This window comes from Pleurodeles waltl, chromosome 3_2 (genome assembly GCF_031143425.1).
Source record: "Pleurodeles waltl isolate 20211129_DDA chromosome 3_2, aPleWal1.hap1.20221129, whole genome shotgun sequence".
Classification (NCBI taxonomy): Eukaryota; Metazoa; Chordata; class Amphibia; order Caudata; family Salamandridae; genus Pleurodeles; species Pleurodeles waltl.
This window is the reverse complement of record NC_090441.1, coordinates 200422356-200448864: the sequence shown is the minus strand read 5'-3', so window position 1 is coordinate 200448864 and position 26509 is coordinate 200422356. Positions and strand designations below refer to the sequence as shown.

General features: G+C 45.9%; 1 protein-coding gene across 2 annotated transcripts in view; it reads right to left on the bottom strand.

Moving 5' to 3' along the window:
- Window positions 1–26509, bottom strand: part of LOC138286694 (beta-galactosidase-1-like protein) — a 296524-nt gene that overhangs the window by 47995 nt on the left and 222020 nt on the right. For both annotated transcript variants that reach the window (XM_069227181.1, XM_069227179.1), the window contains exon 12: window positions 13952–14026. In XM_069227181.1, the coding sequence (XP_069083282.1) occupies window positions 13952–14026 (75 nt within the window). The remainder of the gene's footprint in view (window positions 1–13951; window positions 14027–26509) is intronic.

Genomic DNA, 26509 nt, shown 5'->3' with positions numbered 1-26509 from the left:
CAGATGGCGGACTGTGCACAACATGTGTATCTGCAGCAACAGATGCCATCGAACAGTTATTTCTCCTCGTTGCGTCTCCCTTACGCCTCCCCTGGAGAGGGGTCAGCTTTTGGCTCATTCCCAGGTTTTGAAAACCTGTTGCAGGGTGAGTCAGCGTAGCGACTTGCGCAGGGCGGCTTTACGTGGCCTTGTAAATATGGCCCTGCAGTGTGCACCGCCAGTGACGTTCTGGTGGCGCAAGCCGCTTGTAAATAAGCCCCTGGGTTCATATTTTTGAATCCGGACACCAACAAGCCATGTTCACCTGTACACAGAAGGAAGACAAGGACCACAGTGGAACCCTGCTGTAAACACAGGTAAAATACACACAAACTGCTTCTAACAGAACTACAGCGGTGTAGCCTATGAGTGTTACTGTAACTTGGAATATCTCTCCATGTCCATGTCCAGTGTTTGTCAGTGATTTTCCTAGGGTGCACAGAATGCACCATTGCCCCGCTTCCCAAATAAATGTTTAGTTCCGAGAAGACCCCGCAACCCCCGTACCCTGTCCAAGTTCTTTGTAAATTCTTTCAGTTTTATCATGTCGAGTCCTTCTGTCCTTAAAATTGCACCACTGGAAAACCATTTCCCAAAGTGTTCTCTGGACGAAGACAAAGGAAGATAATTTGTAGGATTAAGATGGTTCCTTGGGACTGAAAATATGGGGAGCCCCCAGACCTCTTGCAGGATTTGGCCCTGCACTACTGTCATGCTGGCTATTGCCTAGGAAGAGAGTCACAGGATGCTATGACATCCCAGCAGGTGCATTTATCAGGGGCGTAACAACGATGCCCCCGTCAACTGATGCCACACCCCTGCATGCATGAGATGCCAATCAAGTTGTAGATTCACCACATCCTTCTTCAAAACCTATCTGTCCTCCCTCCATTCCAATCCTCACCAGTCACTATGGTAACATCTATTCCAGTCCTCACCAGTTACTATAGTAACATCCATTCCAATTCTCACCAGTTACTATGGTAACATCCATTCCAATCCTCACCAGTTACTTTGGTAACCTCCATTCCACTTCTCACAAGTTACTGTGGTAACCTCCATTCCAAACCTCACCAGTTACTATGGTAACCTCTATTCCAAGCCTCACCAGTTACTGTGGTAACCTCTATTCCAAGCCTCACCAGTTACTGTGGTAACCTCCATTCCAATCCTCACCAGTTACTATGGTAACATCCATTCCAATCCTCACCAGTTACTATAGTACACCTCCATTCCAATCCTCACCAGTTACTTTGGTAACCTCCATTCCAATTCTCACCAGTTACTGTGGTAACATCCATTCCAATCCTCACCAGTTACTATGGTACACCTCCATTCCAATCCTCACCAGTTACTGTGGTAACCTCCATTCCAATCCTCACCAGTTAGTATGGTACACTGCAATTCCAATTCTCACCAGTCACTGTGGTAACCTCCATTCCAATCCTCACCAGTTACTTTGGTAATCACCATTCCAATTCTCACCAGTTACTATGATACACTTCCATTCCAATTCTCACCAGTTACTGTGGTAACCTCCATTCCAATCCTCACCAGGTACTACGGTACACCTCCATTACAATTCTCACCAATTACTGTGGTAACCTCCATTCCAATACTCACAAGTTACTATGGTAACCTCTATTCCAATCCTCACCAGTTACTGTGGTAACCCCCATTCCAATCTACACCAGTTACTTTGGTAACCTCCATTCCAATTCTCACCAGATACTGTGGTAACGTCCATTCTAATCCTTACCAGTTATTATGGTACACCTCCATTCCAGTTCTCACCAGTTACTGTGGAAACCTCCATTCCAATCCTCACCAGTTACTATGGTAACCTCTATTCCAATCTTCACCAGTTACTGTGGTAACCTCCATTCCAATCCTCACCAGTTACTATGGTAACCTCTATTCCAATCCTCACCAGTTACTGTGGTAACCTCCATTCCAATCCTCACCAGTTACTTTGATAACCTCCATTCCAATCCTCACCAGTTGCTACTGTGCCCTCCACTCAATTCTCACCAGTTACTATGGCGTGCTCCACCCAAATCCTCACCAGATACTATGGTGCCTTCCACTAAAAATCTCACCAGTTACTATGGGGTGCCCTCCATTCAAATCCTCACCAGTTACTATGGTGCCCACCACTCAAATCTTCACCAGTTACTACAGTGTCCTCCACTCATTACTCACCTGTTACTATGGTGCCCTCAATCCAAATCCTCACCACTTACTAAGGTGCCTTCGACTCAAATCCTCACCAGTTACTATGGTGCCCTTCATTCAAATCCTCACCAGTTACTACGGTGCCCTCCACTCATTCCTCACCAGTTACTATGGTGCCTACCATTCAGATCCTCAACAGTTACTACAGTGCCCACCATTCATATCCTCACTAGTTACTATGGTGCCCTTCACTCATTCCTTACCAGTTACTATGGTGCCCTCCATTCAAATCCTCAACAGTTACTACGGTGCCCTCTACACACATCTTCACCAGCAACTACAGTGCCCTCCACTCAAATCCTCACCAGTTACTACGGTGCCCTCCACTCAAATCCTCACCAGTTACTACGGTCGCCTCCACACAAATCCTCACCAGTTATTACAGTGCCCTCCATTCAAATCCTCATCAGTTACTACAGTGCCCTCCACTCAAATCCTAAACAATTACTACGGTGCCCTCCATACAAATCCTCACCATATACTATTGTACCCTCCACACAAATCCTCACCAGTTACTACGGTGCTGTCCATTCCTCACCAGTTACTACGGTGTCCTCCACTCAGATCCTCACCTGTTACTATGGTGCCCTCCACTAAAATCCTCACCAGTTACTGTGATGCCCTCTGATCAAAACCTCATTGTTACTATGGTGCCCTCCACCCAAATCCTCACCTGTTCCTACGGTGCCCTCCACTCAAATCTTTACCAGTTACTATGCTGTCCTCCATTCCAATCCTCACCTGTTGCTATAGTGTCCTCCACTCAAATCCTCACCTGTTACTATGGTGTCCTCCACACAAATCCTCACCAGTTACTTTGAGGCTCTCCATTTAGATCCTCACCAGTTACTACGGTGCTCTCCACTTAAATCCTCACCTGTTACTACCGTGCCCTCCACTCAAATCCTCACCTGTTACTATGGTGTCCTCCACACAAATCCTCACCAGTTACTTCGATGCTCTCTATTTAGATCCTCCCCTGTTGCTATAGTGTCCTCTACTCAAATCCTCACCTGTTACTACAGTGCCCTCCACTCAAATCCTCACCAGTTACTACGGTGCCCTCCACTCAAATCCTTACCAATTACTACGGTGCCCTCCATACAAATCCTCACCATATACTAATGCACCTTCTGTAGGAAGGTAGCCTCTTTCTAGCATTGTTACCCCCACTTTTGGCCTGTTTGTGAGTATATGTCAGTGTGTTTTTAGTGTCTCACTGGGATCCTGCTAGCCAGGATCCCAGTGCTCATAGTTTGTGGCCTGAATGTGTATACCTGTGTAGTGCCTAACTGTGTCACTGAGGCTCTGCTAACCAGAACCTCAGTGCTTATGCTCTCTCTGCCTTTAAAATTGTCACTATAGGCTAGTGACCACCTTTACCAATTTCAACTGGCACACTGGAACACCCTTATAACTCCCTAGTATATGGTATCTAGGTACCCAGTGTATTGGGGTTCTGGGAGATCCCTATGGGCTGCAGCATTTCTTTTGCCACCCATAGGGAGCTCAGACAAATCTTACACAGGACTGTCACTGCAGCCTGAGTGAAATAATGCACACGATATTTCACAGCCATTTTCACTGCACTTAAGTAACTTATAAGTCACCTATATGTCTAGCCTTCACTTGCTGAAGGTTAGGTGCAAAGTTACTAAGTGTGAGGGCACCCTTGCACTAGCAAAGGTGCCCCCACATACTTCAGAGCCATTTCCCTGGACTTTGTGAGTGCGGAGACACCATTACACGCGTGCACTACATACAGGTCAATACCTATATGTAGCTTCACAATGGTAACTCCGAATATGGCCATATAACATGTCTAAGATCATGGAATTGTCCCCCTATGCCAAATCTGGTATTGGGGTGCCAATCCCATGCATCCCAGAGGCTCCACTATGGACCCCGGGTACTGCCAAACCAGCTCTCTGGGGTTTTCACTGCAGCTACCGCTGCTGCCACCCCACAGACAGGGTTCTCCCCTCCTGGGGTTTGGGCAGCCCAGTCACAGGAAGGCAGAACAAAGAATTTCCTCTGAGAGAGGGTGTTTCACCCGCTCCCTTTGGAAATAGGTGTAGGGCTGGGGAGGAGTAGCCTCCCCCAGCCTCTGGAAATGCTTTGAAGGGCACAGATGGTGCCCTCCTTGCATAAGCCAGTCTACACTGGTTCAGAGAACCCCCAGTCCCTGCTCTGGTGCGAAACTGTACAAAGGAAAGGGGAGTGACCACTCCCCTGTCCATCACCACCCAAGGAGTGGTGCCTAGAGCTCCTCCGCTGTGTCTCAGACCTCTGCCATCTTGAATCCAGGGGTGGGAGAGCACACTGGAGGCCTCTGAGTGGCCAGTACCAGCAAGTGATGTCAGAGACCCCTCCTGATAGGTGCTTACCTGACTAGGTGGCCAGCCCTCCTCTGAGGGCTGTTTAGGGTCTCTGCAGTGGGATTTTCCTCAGATAACGACTTGCAAGAATTCACCAGAGTTCCTCTGCACCTCTCCTCAACTTCTGCCAAGGATCGACCGCTGACTGCTCCAGGACGCCTGCAAAACTGCAACAAAGTAGTAAGAAGCGACATTGTAGCGCCTAATCCTGCCGGCTTTCTCGACTGTTTCCTGGTGGTGCATGCTTTGGGGGCTGCCTGCCTTCATCCTGCACTGGAAGCCACGAAGAAATCTCCTGTGGGTTGACGGAATCTTCCCCCTGCTCCAGCAGACACCAAACTTCAGCGTCACCGGTACTCTGGGACCCCTCTCATCCTGACGAGCATGGCCCCTGGAACACAGGTGGTAGACCCAAGTGACTCAGACTGTCCAGTGGTCCAACTGTCCAAATTTGGAGGAGGTAAGTCCTTGCCTCCCCTCTCCAGACAGTAATCCTGTGCACCACGTGAACTGCAGCTGCTAGGGCTTCTGTGCACTTTTGCAAGGAATCCTTCGTGCAAAGCTTAGCCCAGGTCCCCAGCACTCCATCTTTCATTGCTCAAATGCCTGAGTTGACCTCCGACTTCATGGGACCCTCTTTTGTAGAGTTGAGACGACCGCCGTGCTCAGTCTTCTTGAACCTGTGTTCAAGAACTTTTGGGGGTGCTGCCTTCTTGAGCGCGGGCTCTCTGTATTGCTGAGGGCCCCCTCTGTCTCCTCTCCCAAGTGGCGACATCCTGGTCCTTCCTGGGCGCGGGCAGCACCCTTTTTCTTCAACTGCGACCTTTGCAGCTAGCAAGGCTTGTTTGCGGTCTTTCTCCAAAGAAGCAACTCTGCATCCTCTAGCACTCCGTGGGACATCTTCTGCACAGAGGAGAAGTTCCTAGCACCTTTCGTTGTTGCAGAATCTTCAGCTTCTTCTATCCAGAGGCAGCCATTTTGCACCTTCATCCGGGGTTTAGTGGGCTCCTACCCCCCCGGACACTTTCACGACTCTTGGACTTGGTCCCCTTCCTTTGCAGGTCCTCAGGTCCAGGAATCCGTCTTCAGTGCTTTGCAGTCTGTTGTGGATTTAGCAGAATCCTCTATCACGAGTTTAGTGTGTTTCTGGGGAAGTAGTAGCACTTTACTCCTACTTTTTAGAGTCTTGGGGTGAGGTATATTGGACACCCCTGGGGCCAGATGTAGCAAGGGTTTTGCGCCTCGCAAACGGCGAAAAACGCCGTTTACGAGGCGCAAAAGCCTCTACGCGATGCAGAAACGCATTTTGCGAGTCGGATCCGACTCGCAAAATGCGTTTCCGACTCGCAAATAGGAAGGGGTGTTCCCTTCCTATTTGCTACTCGCAACGCGATGCAAGTTGATTTGCGAACGCGAATGCGGTCGCAAATGAACTCGCAGTTACCATCCACTTGAAGTGGATTGTAACTCATTCGCAAACGGGAAGGGGTCCCCATGGGACCCCTTCCCCTTTGTGAATGATCAAAAAAATATTTTTTCAGAGCAGGCAGTGGTCCTATGGACCACTGCCTGCTCTGAAAACAAGCGAAACAAAAGTTTTTTTTTTTTTTTTTTCTAAGTGCAGCTCGTTTTCCTTTAAGGAAAACGGGCTGCAGATAGAAAAAAAAACCTGCTTTATTGCAAAAGCAGTCACGGACATGGTGGTCTGCTGTCTCCAGCAGGCCACCATCCCCGTGAGTGCCCAGACTCGCAATGGGGTCACAAACTGCGACCCACCTCATTAATATTAATGAGGTGGGTCTTTGCGACCCCATTGCGAGTCGCAGAAGGTGTCTGAGACACCTTTCTGCATGGCAAATTGCCAGTTGCAATTTGCTTTGTTCCTACATCTGGCCCCTAGTGTTTTCTTACACTCCCAGCGACCCTCTACACACTACACTAGCCTAGGAGTCCATTTGTGGTTCGCATTCCACTTTCTTAGTAGATGGTTTGTGTTGCCAGTAGGCCTATTGCATCCTATTGTATTCTACAGTGTTTGCACTACTTTCTGACTGTTTTACTTACCTGATTTTGGTTTGTCTGTATATTTTGTGTATTTTACTTACCTCCTAAGAGAGTATATCCTCTGAGATATTTTTGGCACATTGTCACTAAAATAAAGTACCTTTATTTTCAGTAAGCCTGAGTATTGTGTTTCTTATGATATAGTACCTATATGATATAAGTGGTATAGTAGGAGCTTTGCATGTCTCCTAGTTCAGCCTAAGCTGCTCTGCTATAGCTACCTCTATCAGCCTAAGCTGCTAGAACACTACTAATCTACTAATAGGGGGTAATTGGACCTTGCACAAGGTGTAAGTACCATCAGGTACCCACTATAAGCCAGGCCAGCCTCCTACATTGGTGGTACAGCGGTGGGATAAGTACTTGTAACTGCTTTACCACTTTGTCATTGGTGCTTTTCATAAGAAAAACTTATTTCAAATACTTAAAAATATACACAGTTAACCTAAACAGTCTAACTCCCTTTCTAAAAACTTACTACAAAGTTCATATAAAGTTTTTAAAAGGTTGAAAACGTTTTTCTCTTTTCTTTAAAAGTTTCTAAACTGTTTTCTCTCTATCCTAAACTCTTTCTTGCAACTATGTCTGTAGTAGAGGCCACTCCCTAAGTTGTCCAGACAACTTACGACAATTTAAACTTTAAAAGTTTGAGGGGTCTCTGCATAGAAATAAGTTTACGTATTGGTAAGAACCCTTCCAAAGATCTTCTCCTTAGCCTTCTCCCAGAAAGTGACCAGAACCAGTCTGGCCCATCCCAGGATCAGGAGGCAGAGGAGGAGGGTACCCAGGTAGAATCAGGGGAGTGCCCTGAGGACTCTGGGGAGGGTTCCTCCAAAGATCTGACAGCTAACAGGCCATCTAGTGAAGCTGGTAGTGGGAGGGGGTCACACATCAGTAGGGCACCTTTCACCTGCATCGTGGCTGGAGAAATGATGCAATACTCGCTTACGGCTGCTGAAAAAGACGCAAACCCCACGCAGTGCGGTTTCCATCACCGGGCAGCCGAATTTCTCACGCATCGTCGCTGGGTGTCAAAGTCATCGTGAACCTGTGCAGATCCGAGGTCCCCTGTCCGGAAATCTACACATTGCTCTCTTGCGGGCAGAAAAATGAAGCATCGCCTACCTTACCGGAGAAGAAACGACGCACGGCCTCACTTGCGAGTAAGGAATCAACGCATTGTTAACTTATCAGACGCACGCTCGCCCGTGCAGCTTTATTTTTTACGCAAACCAGGTACTTTGTGTAAAAACGACGTTTCCATTGTTTTCTATGGAGTAAGACTCTTTTTACTTTAAAAATTCATTTCTTGATTTGTGTATGTTGGATATTCGTCGTTTTGGTCTTGTTTGATTTAGATAAATATTGCCTATTTTTCTAAACTGGTGTGATGTCCATTTTGTAGGGTTTTCACTGTATTACGGTGTGTTTTGGTACAAATACTTTACACGTTGCCTTTGAGATAAGCATGACTGTTTGTGCCAAGCTACCAAGGGGGTGAGCAGGGGTTGTCTTCGGAGTGTAACTCCCTTACCCTGAGTAGAGTGAGGGTCCCCGCTTGTGCCAGAAACTGCCAACCAGAGACACCCTTTCTAACACCCACAAATAGAAAACTTTGGCCCACACTTCAGGATTAAAGTATGTTGGTAAAGCAGACAGATTAACTAAGGATGAAATGAGAGTACAACTCATTTTGAGATAAATGGGGGGCTAACCCTTGGAGCGCTTTAATACGTTGTTTAATGGTAAGCCACTGGGTCAGCAACCCTTGTCGTTTTCCACAAAGTTACGTGTCTTACTCCTCCGAGCAATTACATGCCCTAAATGTAAGTCCTAAAGGTAGTTGCCTTCACTCGATCGACCCTTGACCAGCAACACTTGCTTGTAATAGCAATTTCAGCCTCAGGGGGCAGTGTTAGTTCAAAGAAACTAATCCCTAGGAGCTGGAATTGTGGCAGCTGCTTCTGATTAACTGCAGATCACAAGCACAGCATAAACTAGATCTGTTTTCATTCATAAGCGATTTATATGCCGGATTAGGTATTTTAACAGGAACCTGGGATGTGATCCCCTAGATAAGGGGGACGGGTTGCAATAATTCATAAGGTGGTGCTATGCTGTGTTATTTCACCTTCACTATCGCCGGATTGTGAAAATACTTTATTCACTATGAAATTTATTCCCACCTTCACCATGTCTGGTGCCTTGGTGTATCATCCTCCGAGCCCAGCTGTACAGTTTACAATCTTTACCAGAGCTATTGGTAGCTTGGTGTTAAAAAACAGAAAGTTAACTTCACACTTTCGGGTAATCTGAATATTGATCTAGCTGACTCCAAATGTTCCAATGCTACTAAACCTGTACAGCATCTAGCCTCCTTACAGTTGGTTCAGTTAGTTACAGCACCAACTTACAAGAAAATCCATCTTCTTAAACCAGTTTTTACTAACCTTTCCACTATGTTAGTTATGAAACCTCTCCCAATTACTTGGTCTGAGCATTTTATAGTTCAAATTTTCCTCCCTGGTCAGAACGCTAGCAGTCCTTCACCCACCATACCAGGGATGGTCAAAATTAGACCCTATCAAACTGGAACGTACTCTCCTTAATACTAGACCTGACTTAGGGGATAATATTTTAGGGGCTTCTTTAAAATTCAATGAATGGATTAAGGCATCCTTAGATATGAACATCAAGTTTAGGAGTCACAAACGCATGTCATGTGACAAGGGTTCCATGGTTTAATCCCCATTTACATGGATTAAAAAAAGAATGTAATAGCTCAGAAAGCAATTCGGGAAAAAAAGTATGATTCTAGTAGCAAATATAAGAAAGCAGTAAAAAAAAAATATCATTATGGTATTAGAAGCTCACACCATGCCTACTATGCATTAAAAATAATGTGTTGAATCAAAGCCCTCTTGAAAAAACCCTCCGCTGACCCCGACGAACTCAAGAATTACTAACCCATCACTCTGCTCCCCTACCCGGCCAAAGTACTCGATAAGGCCATCAATCAGCAGCTCAGCAGGTTCCTGGAAAAAAACAACCTACTGGACACCTCCCAATCAGGTTTCCGCTCCAACTACAGCACTGAGCCTGCACTCATTGCCGCCACTGATGACATCAGAGCACTCCTCGACCATGGGGAAACGGCCGCCTCGACTTATCAGCCATTGACTGAACTTACACCAACCCGCCAGACACCAATGCTCCTCCGTGCGAGCCCTCGCACACACGCCCAGAAGCCGCCGCATCCCCAGCAGCTGCTGCTGCTCTTTTTTCCTACATTGCCGCCAAGGCCTGGGATGACCTACCCTTCCCCTCTGAACTGCACCCTCTCTGTCGGACTTCTGAAAGAGACTCAAGATCTGTCTCTTCAACAGAGACATCGCACCCCAGCAGCCATATCCCTAAGGGTGACAGTGACACGCTCTACAAATGACTGATTGATCGATTGAATTCTGCCAAAGAGCTTTTTGTGGTACTTAAAATTGTTATATCTCTAACAAATCTAGAGTGGATGGGACTGTGTAACACCATAAGTGGCCCGGGTTAATGACTCGGCTAATTTAAAAAAAAAAGAGCAGTTGAAGGTCGCAGCTTCTCTGTGTCAACCTGAGATGCTAAGAGAAACCTCCACCTCACCAAGGAAGAAGTCAGCGGTTCTAATGAATGCAGCAAAATCAGGTCTCCTCTCTACCCTGCTCCCCCGTACATTGCGATTCAAGGGGTGGGAATAATTTCCCTGCTGCTTTGGGAGGTGCTTAACCTCTCGCTAAGGACTGAGGTAGTGCTGTCTTCCTGAGTGGTAAAGCCGCTTCTATAAAATCCCTCTCCAGACCCCTCACTAGGAGAAAACTGCAGCCCGATATCCCTGTTTTCTAGCGTGGGAAGGTATAGGAAAAGCATGTCAATCAGCACTTATCAGCATGTCAATCAGTATTAATCAGCGTGTCAATCAGCAGTAATCAGCGTGTCAATCAGCAGTAATCAGCATGTCAATCAGCACTTATTAGTTTTGAAAAAAAATATTTTGTTTCATCCTACTCAAACTGGCTTTCGGCCCGGACACAGTACAGAGATGGCTCTTTTAGCAGTTGTGGGGTACGGTAAAATGACTCTAAATCAAGGGGGCTCAGCAGCAGTTATTCTGTTGGATCTGAGTGCTGCTTTCGACACAGTATGTCACTCAGTGCTGCTGCAGAGATTACAGTATTCACGAGTAACCGCCCTAGCACTGAATGGCTACCTTTGTTTTTGGAGGACAGGAGGTTGCAGGTCTATGACAAGCCATTTTACTCGGTTTCATTTTCCCTTAAGTGCAGAGTACCCCAAGGATCCTCAATGAGCCCCACACTATTTAACCTGTACGCCTATCCCTTGGCCAACTTTGTGCAATCTTATGGATTTTCAATAGCTTCATTTGCGGATGATACTCAAGATTGTAATTTCCATAACTCCAGGAAAGCTGTTCTAAACCAGACCAGCTTCAACCATGCCTGAAGGAGGTAGCAGACTGGATGGCAGCCTGTTGTTTGCAACTCATCGGAGATAAAACTGAAGTGATGGTGGTCGGCAACGACTTCAACTGCTGGTCCATGGTTTGCTGGCCTGATTCTTTAGGCAGCCTTTGCCTAAAGCAATGATATAAAAATTTAGGCATCTGACTGGACAATAACTTACTCTCAAGTCTCAGGTATGGATATGGATGGCCGCTATGGCATTGTGCGAATGCACAGAAAGATCACAGAATTTTTACATTCTTCATTGCAAAGGATCATGGTCCAGTCCTTAGTTCTTTCCCACCACAATTAAGATAATTCTCTTTATTTAGGATGCCAGCACCATGTCTTAAGGAGACTGCAGGCGGTGAAAAAAATTCAGCAGCACATCTGCTATTTAAGACACAGAAGCATCACCTGGTCTCGGGTTCATTGGCATCTTTGCATTGGCTATCCATTGAACAGAGGATCCAATTTAAAGCTCTGTATCGATCACTAAGTTTATCACAAAAAAGGCCCTGTGCTGTTACATCACTTGATATGATCTTATATGCTCCGCAGAACCTTGAAATCATCAACCTTACATCTGGTGGTGACCCCAATGGTGTGGAAAGTGAGAAGTGATGGGAGTTCTTTCTCTTATCTTGTTTCTAAATTATGGAACGCTCTGCCTGTCGGGTTTCAGAAGATGGAAGATGAATTGAGTTTTAGGAAGCAGCTTAAAACCTGGCTGTACGTCTAATTTGATTGAGTTGCGTCCTGGTGCTGGGAGCCATGTCCTAGGTAGCCACCTCTCTACAATGCCCTGAATAGAATAGAAATAGAACAGAATACTACCATGTGGATTGCTGTCATTTTGGGAGCAAGTACAGCACTGATGGATGGAAAATGACTGGGCTCACAACAGGGCAGAATCAATATATCCAATAGCGCGGGAGGATAGTTGCAATTAAAAAGTATTGAGACTCATTCTTTTAAACTGCTCCTGATTTAGGGTCTGATTTAGATTTTGGCTGATGGATTACACAGTCACAATGGTGATGGATAGCCAGTCTTCCGAAATATAAATCCCATTATATCCTACGAAATATAAATCCCATTATATCCTACGAAATATAAATCCCATTATATCCTATGGGATTTATATTTGAGCAGATTGGATATGTGATGTAGTAACCCATATGCCAAAATCGAAACCAGGCCCTAAGATTGATGGGGAGACCTTTAAAATACTGTGGAAATATTTAATGTCTTGTGCGGCAGAGAAAACATGAGAGAATCTAGTGAAAAGTACTCATGGTATTTAAGAAAAGGGGAAATCTGGGATCAACATATCAGATCTTACTAGAGAGCTGTATAATTAGGAATTGTAATGGGGTGTTCAGAATGATGACCAAGAATAATTTAGATAGTTTTCCCGCAGACATCACAATTAAGGCGAGCTATCGCTTGGTCCATTTGAAGAACGTCCATAGGGTATTCTACACAAGGACGTTGCTACATAAAATTGGGAAGGGTGGGGAGTGCACTACATCTGAGAAGGTGTGGGATGGAAGGTATTCTGCTACACACGTTGTGGAGTTGCCCGAAGCTGCGTTTATTTGTGAGGCAGTTTTCAAGTTGCTGGAGGAGGCCACAGGGTACCAATGCAGCTGCAACCCAGGCTCACAATGCCTGGAATATGGGAATCCTCTGACCTGTCGCAATATCAGAAGATTTTAGATACTATTCACTGAGACATTGGGCTTCAACCCCAATAATTAGAGATTCAGCGACCAGTCCATTGATGAAGTCTTTAGGAAATGCCAGATTATCTCAGGGATAAATAAGATATTGTCCAATATCAACACCCAGAGGAAATGGAGCATACGGGCTGATGGGAAATGATGCTGGTTGAAGACGTTGCCTTATGGAGGGACGCACAGAAGAATAAACAAAACATGTTCCTTACACAATCCTCCAATAAAATGTTGATGGGTTGCTACCTGGCCCCACACAGATGCAGTAAAATGTTCCTCAGCACTACCAACCTGTGTTGGAGAAAATGTGGGGAGGAAGGCCGTCCAATGCATTTATAACAGGGGTGACTGAAAATGTCCCTTTTTTGCAAGGAAATTCTGGCAGCCATTAAAAGGAGTAATAGATTCTCTATTCCCGATGATTCAAAGTACTGATACTAGAATTTGATCCAGAAAAGTGAGAGTCGACTAAATAGTGGTCCCTGGTCTTCTAACTCTTAGAAAACAGAGCTGCCTCATCATAGGTGCAAAGCCCATAAAGAAGACAGAAGCATAGTTAATTTTAGTTAAGGGATAATACGGATTAGTTAAGGGATAATATACTGCATTTTTGAAATATGAAATGTCTATCATCTGTTATTCTACAATTATTGTATGACATCACTGGAACATTGTCTTCAATTGACAATAAAAGTGTATTCTAAATAATGCTTTTAATGTGATTCTGTACCAAAGATAAGGGTATGTTGCCAAATGTGTAAAGGAGTCTCCCACACAGTTGTCATCAGTGTACCCGTCTCACCCAAAGATGACGAAGAGTCCAGAACTAGCGGGGGACGGGATGTGCCATCTGCTATCCCCCCCGTGCAGGCGCTGTGCGCTTGAAAATGTCTGAGAAGTATGCTAGTGCCCTTGTGAGGTCAGTACAAGAGCATCATTTCCATAAACTCATCAACAGGTTTCAGCCTTAAGACAACAAGCACAGTCTGACCTTCTTCAGGGGCACGTAGCCATAGCCTTCTTTGACGGTGGGCGGAGGCATCGGGCCCTGTGGAATTTCCATAAACTGAGGAAGGAAAAATAAAGTTATTAGGAAGGGAGAGACAGTGACTGTCACAAGAAAGAGAACACAGGGGCTAAGGAGAGACAGAGAGAACATCAGGGACATGACCCAAGAGTGGTGACTGGAGTACATGGGCAGACATCACCAAAACCTAACAGCAGCAGAACAGTTTTGAGACATGAGGGAGAGTGTGAGCATGAGCGAGGGGACATATTCTAAGTGAGGCATGAGGAGAGTGAGGAGTACAGTTGTAAGGCATGAGGGAGGGTGCAAAGAATAGGTATTAGGAATAAGGGAGAGTGTAGAGACAGGTCTGAAACATAAGAAAGGGGCAGAGTACAGGGATGAAACATGAGGGGGGTGGATTGCAAGTGAGGCATGGGTAGGGTGGAAAGAACAGATTTAAGACATGAGGGAGGATGCAGACTACAGGTACAAGGAATGAGCAGGGGGCAGAATTGAGATAAAAACATGAGGGAAGGGGCAGACAGTAAGTGAGGCATGAGGAAGGAGCAGAGAACGGGTGCCAGGCATGTGTAGTGTTACGTCACTGCATCTGGCACGCCATGTAAAGTGCCTGTGGAGGGGGGATGCAAGGGTCTCCCCTGAAGGCGTAGTTGTGTTGGTTCGTTCTGACGTCTACATCAGAAAGTTTATAAAACTAAGCCCAGGGATGGGTGTGGTTCAGTCAAGGACCACAAGTTATCCCAAGGATTGTGTCCGTGTGTCCTCATTGCCACAACGCTGCATTGGCAATAAGGTGGCCGCACAGCCTTCCGTGTGCGTTGCTCCTCTATCCTGCACCCAGAGGGGAAGAAGATTCCCGGGCGTGTCCGTGCCCTGAGCATTACACCTGCAGGCCTATGCTTTTAGCAGAGACCGCAACTCTGCAGAGGCAGCCTGCACTCACCCTGTATGCCGCCTCGTGCTGTTGACCCGACGAGCTGTGATGCCATCCGCCTCACATGGGGCCCAGCGACCCAGAGTTTCCAGCCAATGATCATCTTACCTGCTAGTTGAGCCCAGGCCTTCGTCGGCCTCACAGGAGGCTCTGCCCCACACTCTACACGACAGACGCACCACAGCTGCCACACCCAGACTCCTTAGGTCGAACAGTGTCTTCAACTGCTGCCTCCCTCCACGTGGCTCCATTACAGTGCTGAGTTAGCCCTCAAGTCACATATAAACTATCTACAGCGTGCTGTTTCTGGACAGTGGGTGAGCCAGATCCAGCCCCATGGACAAATGATTGCTGCCTCCACTGCTCTGTCACCAGACCTGCCCTTGGGCCACCCAGCATGCCCGACGCCAAGAGAAGTAAACCTTATTGTCAGCGCGCTTGTTTGCCCCACTCATTCTGTGCATGTTGGACCTGGACCTTTTTACAGGGTCATCCCCAAACCTTTTGCCTTTCTCCTCCTATTTTTCTGACCTCTTTTTGTTGGCTCTAGGACTCTGGGCACTTTATCACTGCTGATTGGTGCTAAAGTGCATGTGCTCTCCCTTCTAAACTTGGTATGATTGGCTTACACCTGACTGGCACATAAAATTTACCTTTAAGACCCATGTACTGTGGTATCCCCTATACCCATGGCCAGATTGCACCACCCACAGGAGTAGCCTTTCAAACCTGTCTCAGGCCTGCCACCGCAGGGTCTGTGTGCACAGTTTACTGTCACCCTGACTTGACAAATCAAACTACTTGCCGAGGCCTAAACTCCCTTTTTGCTGCACCTAAGTCACCCCTAAGGTAGGCCCTAGATAGCCCTATGGGCAGGGTGCTGTGTATGTAAAAGGTAGGACATATGTCTTTATGTGTTACATGTCCTCGTAGTGAAAAACAGCCTATTTGGTTTCTCACTACTGTGAGCGCTGCTCCTCTCATAGGATTGCATTGGGAATGCCGTGACATATGTCTATGTGGTATCTTTGTAGTGTGGTCAGTTTTTACGTATTCATTGCGCTTTAGCTTCAGGCTTTAGGCCTTTGTGCACTTTGCCCTGAATATATTTTATTTCATATGCTGATAGCTTAGAGCCTCTGTGCACTTTGCTCTACATGCTTTTTATTAGGCTTCGTACTGTTATTTTTCAAATAGCCAGTTCTACGGTGTTGTTTTTTTTATTCATATCACACTGTTTTGCCTACTTCAGCACTAGAGTTCTCCATAACATATTTACTCTGTGCTTCAGTCAAGGATACAGTCTGGTACATTGCCGATAGACGTGGTAGGAGTTTAGACTTGGCATTCCTGCGTAGGGACATTTTGTGATCACGATGACATGTTAGTTATAAAATCACTTCCTTGTCCCAATACACGCAAGAGGGAGATTCCGACCAGGGAACCACAACTAGACGCTGACTGCCTCGTTGCAGATGCTGAACCAAGATCACAGGTCTTTGCTCAGGTATGAGGGCTGATGTCTCCACAGTGATTCTGACAGGCAAGCTAGAAGCTTAACATGCTGTGCTCTAAATAGAACAAGCAGAGGGAGAGTAGAAACTGTTAGACAATTTGATAGCTTTGTTCTTATGTTTTACTCTCCTGGTGACTATTTCAATCCTACTGTGTTGTATCATTCTGGTTATTGCGGCTCACGCCTTAATATCTAAAATACAGTCGTTTTATTAAAATATTATATAAAACTTATACTGTCTTTGTCATTTGTATATGAGATCATATTGGAAATAAGAGAGTTGCTTTGGATCTGAGTGACCACGACTTCCCTGAGAAGTTCCAAAGATGTCATGCGCTCGGCTGCCAAATCATTCCTTCCTCATGGGAGAAATGAGGCACTGCTAGTTAGCCGGAGCAAAAAACGGATTTAGGGTGACAGAGTTCTTTACACGTGGGACAGACTCAGTCCCCCACACCGTTATCGATCCTGCTGCCTAGAAATCCAGTAGTCTCATTTAGAATAATGAGAGCCCACGCGACATGGCGCCGCCAACATTTGGTCTGGCTCTAATGTTTAGGTCCGACTGACTCTCTTGGTCTCATATATATTTTGACTCCTCGTTCCGTATACGGAGACGTCCGTGGGGCTGAGGGTTTCCGCCGCCACGGGATAGGTGCTTCCTATTGCTTGGTGGTTGGTTGTTCAAGCTTGAACTTTGAAAGGAAAACCCCGATATTGGTGTGCCTTCTCTGACCTAGAGCTATTTTTTACAAATGGCGAATCCTAATGTAGTGAATGTAGCAATCAATATGCGTCACCCGCTCACAGGACATCTGTTAGCACATGGACTGACGGTCCAGGGGGGTCCAGTCACTTTTGTGGTGGACGCCCATGCAGCCTATAGAACGGAACTTTTTTATTCTTGGGTCGGATTTCCAGCAGTGGATGGGGGTACAAATACTTTTCACGAATACACTGTTGCGAATGTCCCTGGACAATACAGGGCTTACGCTTATTTAGAAATACCTCTATCTTATCAAGAACACCATAATTGGCTTGATGGCGCCCTCCCACACACAGTAGCACAAGTTAGGTTAGGTCCGCTGAGTAATGATGGTCCTACCTGGCCTTTATTGGCTACATACACACCTCATCCTGCGGTTGCTCAATTGGCAGTGGTTGAAGTTCGTCGTTTATATACAGACTTAACGGCTACATATAGACGATTAGTTCAGTTTGTCATGCAGACACTAAATACAAATGCAGCGCGTGCTGCTCCAGCGCACCCACAGGCAGTGGTTCCGGGTATTAATCCGGCCACTGTACACTCCGTTATGGGTAAAGTACCGGCTACACGAGAGGAGACTCCGTTTTGGCTGGCGCAAAAAATTAATACGCTGGAAGCAGTATTTCCCCATACAGGACCTCAGGATCAACATAGAATTTTGACAATGTGTTTGCCGTATGGGATGGTTCCTCCGGTGGACCTTTGTAATACCTGGGGCACGGTGTTTGCCGCGCTCTACACTACGGCACACGGTACACCGACATTAGCTAATTTACCGGACGTGCTTAAACAAATTCAAGATGAATATGGGGCTGCCCCTGCCTTAGATTTGGGCATGCAGTTGCTGGGCAATTTTGCCACAGTTTCTTCTATTATTTTGAGTAATCTCAAGGGAGAGGCGGTAGCACTAGCAGTGCGAATGCGTCTTCGGGATGTTCCGCTGCTTAATCAGGAGCGGGAACTTCCGAGAATAATAGCGGAAACGTATTCTAGTGTTGGTCGAGATAGCCTAGGTGCTAGACCACAGAAACCCCAGTTACAGGGAAAGAATAATAAAGATAATGCTAAACAGCAACAACCTGAGGGTTCGAAAAAGCGCTGGGAAAAGAAACAGCAAACACCTAAAAAAGATGGTGGGCAGTCTCCGCAATCGGAGACCCCACAGAATAAGTATAATCTCAGGAATAGGGATACTTTGAAGACGCCTGATAGATATCAATATACTGATACACGCCAATCTCGTTCCTTTCAGGACTCCTCGGAAAAGAGAAGTGAGAGAGGTGGGCGGTCAGAGCGGAGGACGGAGTACGTGAAACCGAGACAGGATTCACAACGCTCGGCGGAGGTTTCTATTAAACAAGAAGAGAAACCGCTGCAACAAAAACAGCAATTTAAAAAGAAGAAAGTGGCAGCAGTCTCAGTTAGACATGCCGCTCAAGAAGAGAGTTCTCTTGACGAACAAGACATGGGCGTTAGCACTGTTAGACAGCGCAGCAGAGGTCACAATAGTTCGCCGGAGACATCTAGAGCATCTGGAGGTGAAAGCAACTGATTACTTCATACAAGTCGAGACGGCGGATATGCGAGTCTCTGATCCTGATAGAGTATATGAAGTGACTCTGCGATTGGAAGGGGACATTGACCGTATTATAAACGCCATTTTTTGGGACCATCTGGTAAAATCATATGATGTTCTGCTGGCCGAACAGGATTGGCCACCTGACTTTGTTCGCGACTGTCCGGTTGGGGAGGAGGTTATTACACCTTCCTTCTCACCACTTGTTCCGAAAGAACTAGCGGAGTCCTTTAGTAAATCATGGGCTCTAGCACAGGCTCCCGCCCTGTATAGAAATAACGTGGGGTGGGATAGACAATCACCTTATCATATAATTCCGATAAAGGGCGAACCTCAGCCACAACCGCAGTATCCTATCAAATTTGAAGCAAGGGCATCGGTTAGGAAAATTCTTACACAATTGGAGTACCAGGGTGTAATTGAGCCCTGTGTCTCGCCGATGAATAATCCCTTATTTCCGGTTGCTAAACCGGACCATTCATATAGGATTGTGGTGGATTACCGACATTTGAATAGTCATACATGCACATATGCAATACAGAATTCACATAGCGCAGCGCTTATGAATAATATCGTACGTAAGAAGTACAAGACAACATTAGATATCTCGAATGGATTTTTCTGCCAGAATATAGCGCCCGAAAGTCGGGACTATACCAGTTTCAGTGCGTTTGGCTCTCAGAATTTTTTTTGTCGTTTACCTCAGGGGTATAAGAATAGCCCAGGACTGTTTTCGGCTCGTGTAACTGAAATGCTGCATGAGTTCGACCCTGAAGCGTTATCATATGTTGATGACATATATCTGACAGACGATGAGATTCTGCAACATCTAAGGCGTGTATCGCGCATTGTTGTGGGGTTTGCTGATATTGGCTATAAGTTTAATTTTAAGAAATCAAAGATTGCCTTCCTCAGCGTAATTTTCCTGGGATATGAGTTGTCGAGTGAGGGCAAGAGCTTGGCGCCACATTTTTTGGAGAAATGTGCTTTATTGCAGCCTCCTAATACGGTTCGGAAGCTCCAGTCATTGTTGGGATTTCTGAATTTTGGCAGAACTTACATTCCTGATTATGCGACGCGTATAAAACCCTTATACGAGTTGATTCACCCGAATTTTTCTAGTAAATTTTGGACGATTGAACATACACACATACTACGAGAGTTACAGAATGATCTCTTAGCAGTTAAACACTTACACACACGGGACAATAAGACACATTTAGTCATCAGGGTGATACCTGGGGCTGTTGGGTTTACGTATGTCACCTTTAATGAGGGGGAGACAGTCCCGATTGCATACAAGTCTCACTTATATTCTGCTGCAGAACAACGATTTGCACAGACTGAGAAAATACTCACTGCAGTTCAGATGGCTGTTATTAAAGAAAGACCGCTTGCCCAGGGCCAACGCATCATGGTCGTTTCCCCGATTCCGGCCTTAGAGGCAGTTACAAAAGCGAGTGTTCCAAATTCGAAAGCTTTGCACCCGCGATGGATACAATGGGCTACGTCTTTGACAGCCACTAATGTAGATTACGTTTTTGACCCTAAACTGCAGACTCAAGAATTTCTTCAATATGAGATGGAATACCCTGTTCCTGCTGGTACGTTGCCTATTGACCAATATCAGGTGGTCATGTGTACCGATGGCTCTGCGCAACCAGCGGTTGGGACTAAACAACAGTATTCTGCTGCATGTGCAGTGGTGAGCGGCACTATGGAGGGGGAAGTGTTCTGCCCCCGACATACTTATACTAAAACCTTGGGAGATTCATATAAACAATGCTTAAAAATGCCATCACTGCGCCTTTTGCATGATACACTAACCCAGACAATGAATGGCTCCTCCTCCACAAAGCATGGCAACGGAGGGATGAATCCGTAGATGTGTTCTACAGCCGCCTAAAGGAACTGGCAAGCACATGCACGCTGCCTAATGAGGAGGATGAAGTAAAAGCGCAATTCATACAGGGGTGTGTATCCTTGAAACTACACAAGCACATCCTGCAAGAGCCGCACATATGTCCATGAGATACATCCTGGCTTGAGGACGGTTCAAAGAACTCTCTAATGCATGGACGGCCCCATGGACCCAGCTCACCCGTTCCCCATCAAAGAAGAACCCATCAATGCGATACACAGAGAACCCCGCAAGAAGAAGCCTGAGGCACCCAAACCAAAACCGATAGGCCAACCATGCAGATGGCGCAGCAGTTCATATCCCCATACAGCATACAGGTGATTGCCACACATGAGGAAAAATCTGCAGCTCCTGTGGCAAGCTCAATCATTTCTCCAAAGTCTGCTGCTTCAGCTCAAGACCACAATCGTCGTGACCGGAGGAGACCATCAGTGCAGTCGACTCCCACCCTGCCACACTCATCGAGAGCAACATCAACGATGATGAGCAAGAAGCAGTGTATGTCATATGGCAACTGACCCACACTGTGCCATGCACTGATCAACACCTACATGACTGGTGGGCATCCAAGGCCATCCAGTCTCTGCCCTCATCGACACTAGGGCTTCCATAAACCTCATGGCTGCCGAGGTGTACCATGATTTTCCTAGCCCTCCGTCTTTATGCACCACTGGAGTCCAAGTCTATGCTTTCAGCAACTGTACATATATGCATTTTGACAGAATGTTTCAAGCTGAAATCTTTCAAGGCATCATCAGAGCAAAAGTCTACATGTATCAAGATAGAGGGTGGTTCGCCTTAAGCTGCCGAACTGCTCAAATACTCAACCTGGTGCAATTTGCCTTCATCATACATACCAACGATCTGAAGAGGCTGCTACTGGAATTCTCACCCCTCTTTGAGTGTATTGGATGCCAGGAAAGCAAAGTTATCTGACTCCATATCAATGAATCAGTCGCTCCAGTGCCCCAAAGGTGAGAAAAAACTGAAACTCCTAGAAAAAGCAGGCATCAAGAGAGTAACCGTCCCAACCGCACAGGTCTCTCCCATCTTTGTTGCCAAAAAACCAAAGCAACCGGATTCCATGCGCATATGCATCAACATGAGAGTGCCCATTCTTGCCATCAAACATGAGCGCCATGTGACCCCGACCATCGATGACATCCTAGATCCAAGATGGATCTCTGATCTGGCTATTACCAGATACCACTGCATCCTGGTTCTTGGCTCATAACCACCTTTTCAACACGTCAGCCTTTGGCGGTACACCAGGTTAAACTTTGACATATCAAGTGCAGCCGGAATCTCATGAGTGCTGAATGTTAGTGGTGATATTTTGGTACACACCCAACTCTTGCCAGCAACTTCACTCGCCCTTGAGCAGTATTAACCTGGCGGAAGGAACATGGCTTGATGTTCGATTGGGAGAAATGTGAGTTTTTGAAGAGTGACATCAGCTTCTTTGGCTACCGATTCTCTGACTGAGAGGTTGGTCCCGACCGGGAGAAGGTGAGAGACATTCAGAATGCTCCAGCTCTACCATCAGTATCAGGCATCTGGAGTTTCCTGGGCATGGTAATGTACTGTCGATGTCTCATGAAAAACTTGTCAGAAGTCACAGGTCCCCTCTGGGATCTCACCAAATCCACCGGTCCCTGAGTGTGGGGTGAGGAACAAGAACAAGCATTCAGAAACACCAAGGATCCACTGTCGCTGCACACAACCCTGGTGTACTGCGATCCTCAGAAAGACTCTCAGTTGGTGGTGGATGTCAGCCCTACTGGGCTTGGAGCAGTACGGACACAATGTCAAAAGTGCAGGGAGTGGGCACTGGTCGCATATGCGAGCCAGACGCTCACGCCCACAAAGCAACGATACTCGCAAATAGAACGTGAAGCCACTGCCATTCATTAGGGATGCTGGCATTACTTCATTATTTATATGGACATCCGTTTACCATTCTTATAGATCACAAGCCATTAATTCCACTATTCCATGGATCCTCATCGAAACCACCCCTGAGAACTGAAAAATGCATCCTTCACAGTCAAATATCGGCCAGGTGCCTGGAGTCCTGCTGACTTCTTGTCTCGTCACGCTCTCCTGATCACCCCCTCTGAAGCAAGAGAAGCCCAAGAGACAGAAGAGTATGTCCGTCTGGTGTTCGATAGGTTTGTCAAAATCAGGACAGTGCGCGCTCTACGGGCGATGTAAAGCAATAAACTAACTCTTATGAAAGGTAATAATTCATGCATTATGTATTAATGCAGTATGTTAACCTTTTGCATTGCAGAGATTCATGTTGAAACATCTTTAATGCTGTTTGCCATGTACTGCGCATTTTCAAGGCTTTGCTGCAGTATTACAGGGTGTGATTAGGGTGTGGTCCCTATTCTAAGCCTTTCTAGAATCCCTTCCTGCAGCCTGGCTGGGTGTGGCACGTGGGGGGGGCCTGGGTCTATTTAAGGGACCCAGCCCAGCTCCACGTTCTCACTATTCAGAGGTCCCAGTGCAGAGCAGCAGCATTTTCCTGAGCTCCTGTTCCAAAGGCCTACCTAGGATTTCCAGGCCCTGTCTTCATTTCCTTTGGTGATCTTAAAGCAGGGCGGTAAGGCGGAGGTCGGGTTAGGCCCCGACTCAGTTTTCAGAAATACTCAAGTTTTGGGCCTTTTGGTAACATCGCGTGAGCAATGTTTTTCTTGGCATTTAACTCCTGCAGTTCGGATCGGCAGTGTGCGCAATCGTATCTTGGCATTTAACTCTTGATGGTTGAATCAGCAACAGAGTGCTCGATTCATTCTTGGCATTTAACTCTTGCAGTTCGGATCGGCAGTGTGCGCGATCATATTTTGGCATTTAAACTTTGATGGTTGAATCGGCAACAGCGTGCACGATTCATTCTTGGCATTTAACTTTCACAGTTCGGATCAGCAGAGTGCGCGATCGTATCCTGGCATTTAAACCTTGATGGTTGAATCGGCAGCAGTGTGCACAATTCATTCTTGGAATTTAACTTTCACAGTTCGGAACGGCAGAGTGCGTGATCGTATCCTGGCATTTAAACCTTGGTGATTGAATCGGCAGCAGTGTGCGTGATTCATTCTTGGCATTTAACTTTCACAGTTCGGATCGGCAGAGTGCGCAATCGTATCCTGGCATTTAAACCTTGGTGGTTGAATCGGCAGCAGTGTGCGCAATTCATTCTTTGGCATTTAACTTTCACAGTTCGGATCGGCATAGTGCGCAATCATATCCTGGCATTGAAACCTTGGTGGTTGAATCAGCCGCAGTGTGCGCGATTTATTTTTGGGCAATTAAAGCTTGCAACTCAGATCGGCAGAAGTGCGCAATCGTATTTTGACATTTGGATCCTGATGGTTGAATCAATGGCAGAGTGCGAAAGTCATTCTTGGCATTTAACCCTTGTGTTTCAGATCGGCAGAAAGCGCGATCATTTCTAGACATTGAAATCTTGATGCACAGTTTTGATATTTAAAGTGTAGAATAATTCTTAAGCAATTGAATCCTGAAGATCTAGACAAAGTGTGTCCTTGCAGTATCATTCATGAGCTTATCACAGTTTATTCCTAAAAACCAATGTGTGCATTGATTACTGTTATAGTGTGCCTTTGCAGTATCATTCATGAACCTAACGCATATTATTCCTGAAACCTAATGTGTGTATTGATCACTGTTATTAAGTAGTTTCTATTCAAAGAATAACTGGAGTTAGTTCAAGGTTCAGAGCCTCAGATTGTATTCTAAAGAAACGCTTTTATGGAAGCTTGCATAATCCTTATTTATTTTCCAGGTACTCAGAGCCAGTAAGGTTATGATATATAAAGGCTCTTGATCATTCATGTTATCAGTCCATAGCTATCCTGAACAAAGCTTATGAAAGTCAAAGTGTATAATCTGATTATTGTGTTCTTAACTTTTCCTTCCACAGGTCTCCTTCCACGTTGTTCCCAACCTAAAACCCCTTCCCCCCACTTGGCCATTCTTTAACTCTGTGCTATAACGGCTAGTACAGTTTGGAGCTGCCAAGAGGTGGACATATTGGGAACAGGCGCAAACCCCGAGGATCCGGACTCCTTGACAGAATAGTGAGCCCACAAATTTTTAATCCTCCTGGGTTGCGTTAGGTTGTCAATATGGCCACATTGGATGAGCTAGTCAAAGTAATTACGCAGCTCCAATCGGATATAGTAGCATCTAAAGATATAGCAACTAGTCTAGCTGAGAGAGTGAGTCAGTTGCAAGACAGAGTAGAAAAGAAGGAGCAAGGTCCTCTGGGTTCGGGTTGGTTCGGTCCTCCTACTCAAGGTTCAGGAGGAAATCCTCCAACTAACATTTCCCTCACAGTTCTCTCAGCTATCCCTTTGGCTTCTCCAGAAAGATTTTCAGGTGATCCTCAGAAAGCACAATCCTTTTTGACTCAAGTAGAATTGCATTTCACCTGTCGACCAAACACCTTCCCTGATGCCGAATCCCGGGTGGCCTTCCTGCTATCCTATTTGACTGGAGACGTGGCCACTTGGGCAATTCCTCTTGTGCGTATAGACAGCCCACTGCTTTATAATTGGAGAAACTTTGTCCAGGAAGTTGAAAGAGTGTTTGATCGAAGAACTGTCACTTTATCCGCAGACAGAGAACTGCTAGAATTGAGACAAGGCAATAAAGACTTGGTTTCGTATATGGCTAGCTTTAATCGTTTGATAGCAGAAACATCTTGGCCTGAAGAAAAACAAGCAGCCCTGTTTTATCAAGGACTCAAAGATGAGTTAAAAGACATTCTTGCTCAGATCGATCCTCAACCCACGGATTGTCAAGATTTGATAAATCTTGTTTTAAGACTAGACCATCATCTTTCTGAACGACAAGGAACACGCAAAAAGACTGAGAAACATTCCTGGCGTGTTCATGAACGCAGAGAATCACGAGTTCAGAAAGAGAATAATCATGAACCAATGGAAATTGGAACCATCAGACGGCCCTGGACGAAAGAAGAAAAAGATCTACGTAAAAATAACGGTCAATGCCTATACTGTGGTAGAAAGGGTCACCTCGTCAAAGAATGTACAGTAAAACCAAAAGGCAAACAAATCTCCACCAAGAAAGTGGCAGCTAACGTACAAATGGAGCCGGAAAACTAGAACACCCAAGGCGTAAAGAAGGGTTGCTCTTGGGTGTAACTATGGACCCTTCCGTCAAGACATCTCAAACTAGAGTTAGAAGTGCTAGTAAAAAAGAAGAGTTATCTAAAGAAAGCCTTAGTCGACTCAGGGGCTACCGGCAACTTTATCAATGCACAACTGGTTCAAACATGGGGGATCCCATGTAAGAAAAAGAAAACACCAGAAATAGTACAAGCCGTAGATGGAAAGCTCCTAGATGGAGGTCCAGTAACTCTACAGACCCTCCCCTTATCTGTGATCTGCAAAGGGTGGGAATCAAGATACCAAACACGTAGAAAAATTTATCTTTGACGTCATCCATGCTCCTTAGTATGGGATCATCCTTGGCATGCAGTGGTTAAGTCACCATAACCCTGTGATAGACTGGCAAGAGAGAAAAATCATGTTTTCTTCACTCATGTGTAAAGAAAAGAGTCACAGTTCCTCCCAAAACTCACATAGCCACAGCCGCTGAAAAAAATGTAATGTTACCCAGGCAGTATTCATCTTTTTTAGACGTCTTTGATGAAAAAGAACCAGAAACCTTGCCACCTCATAGACCCTATGACTGTCAAATTGATCTGACTCCTGGTGCTATACTCCCTAGTTGTTGTGTGTACGCCCTG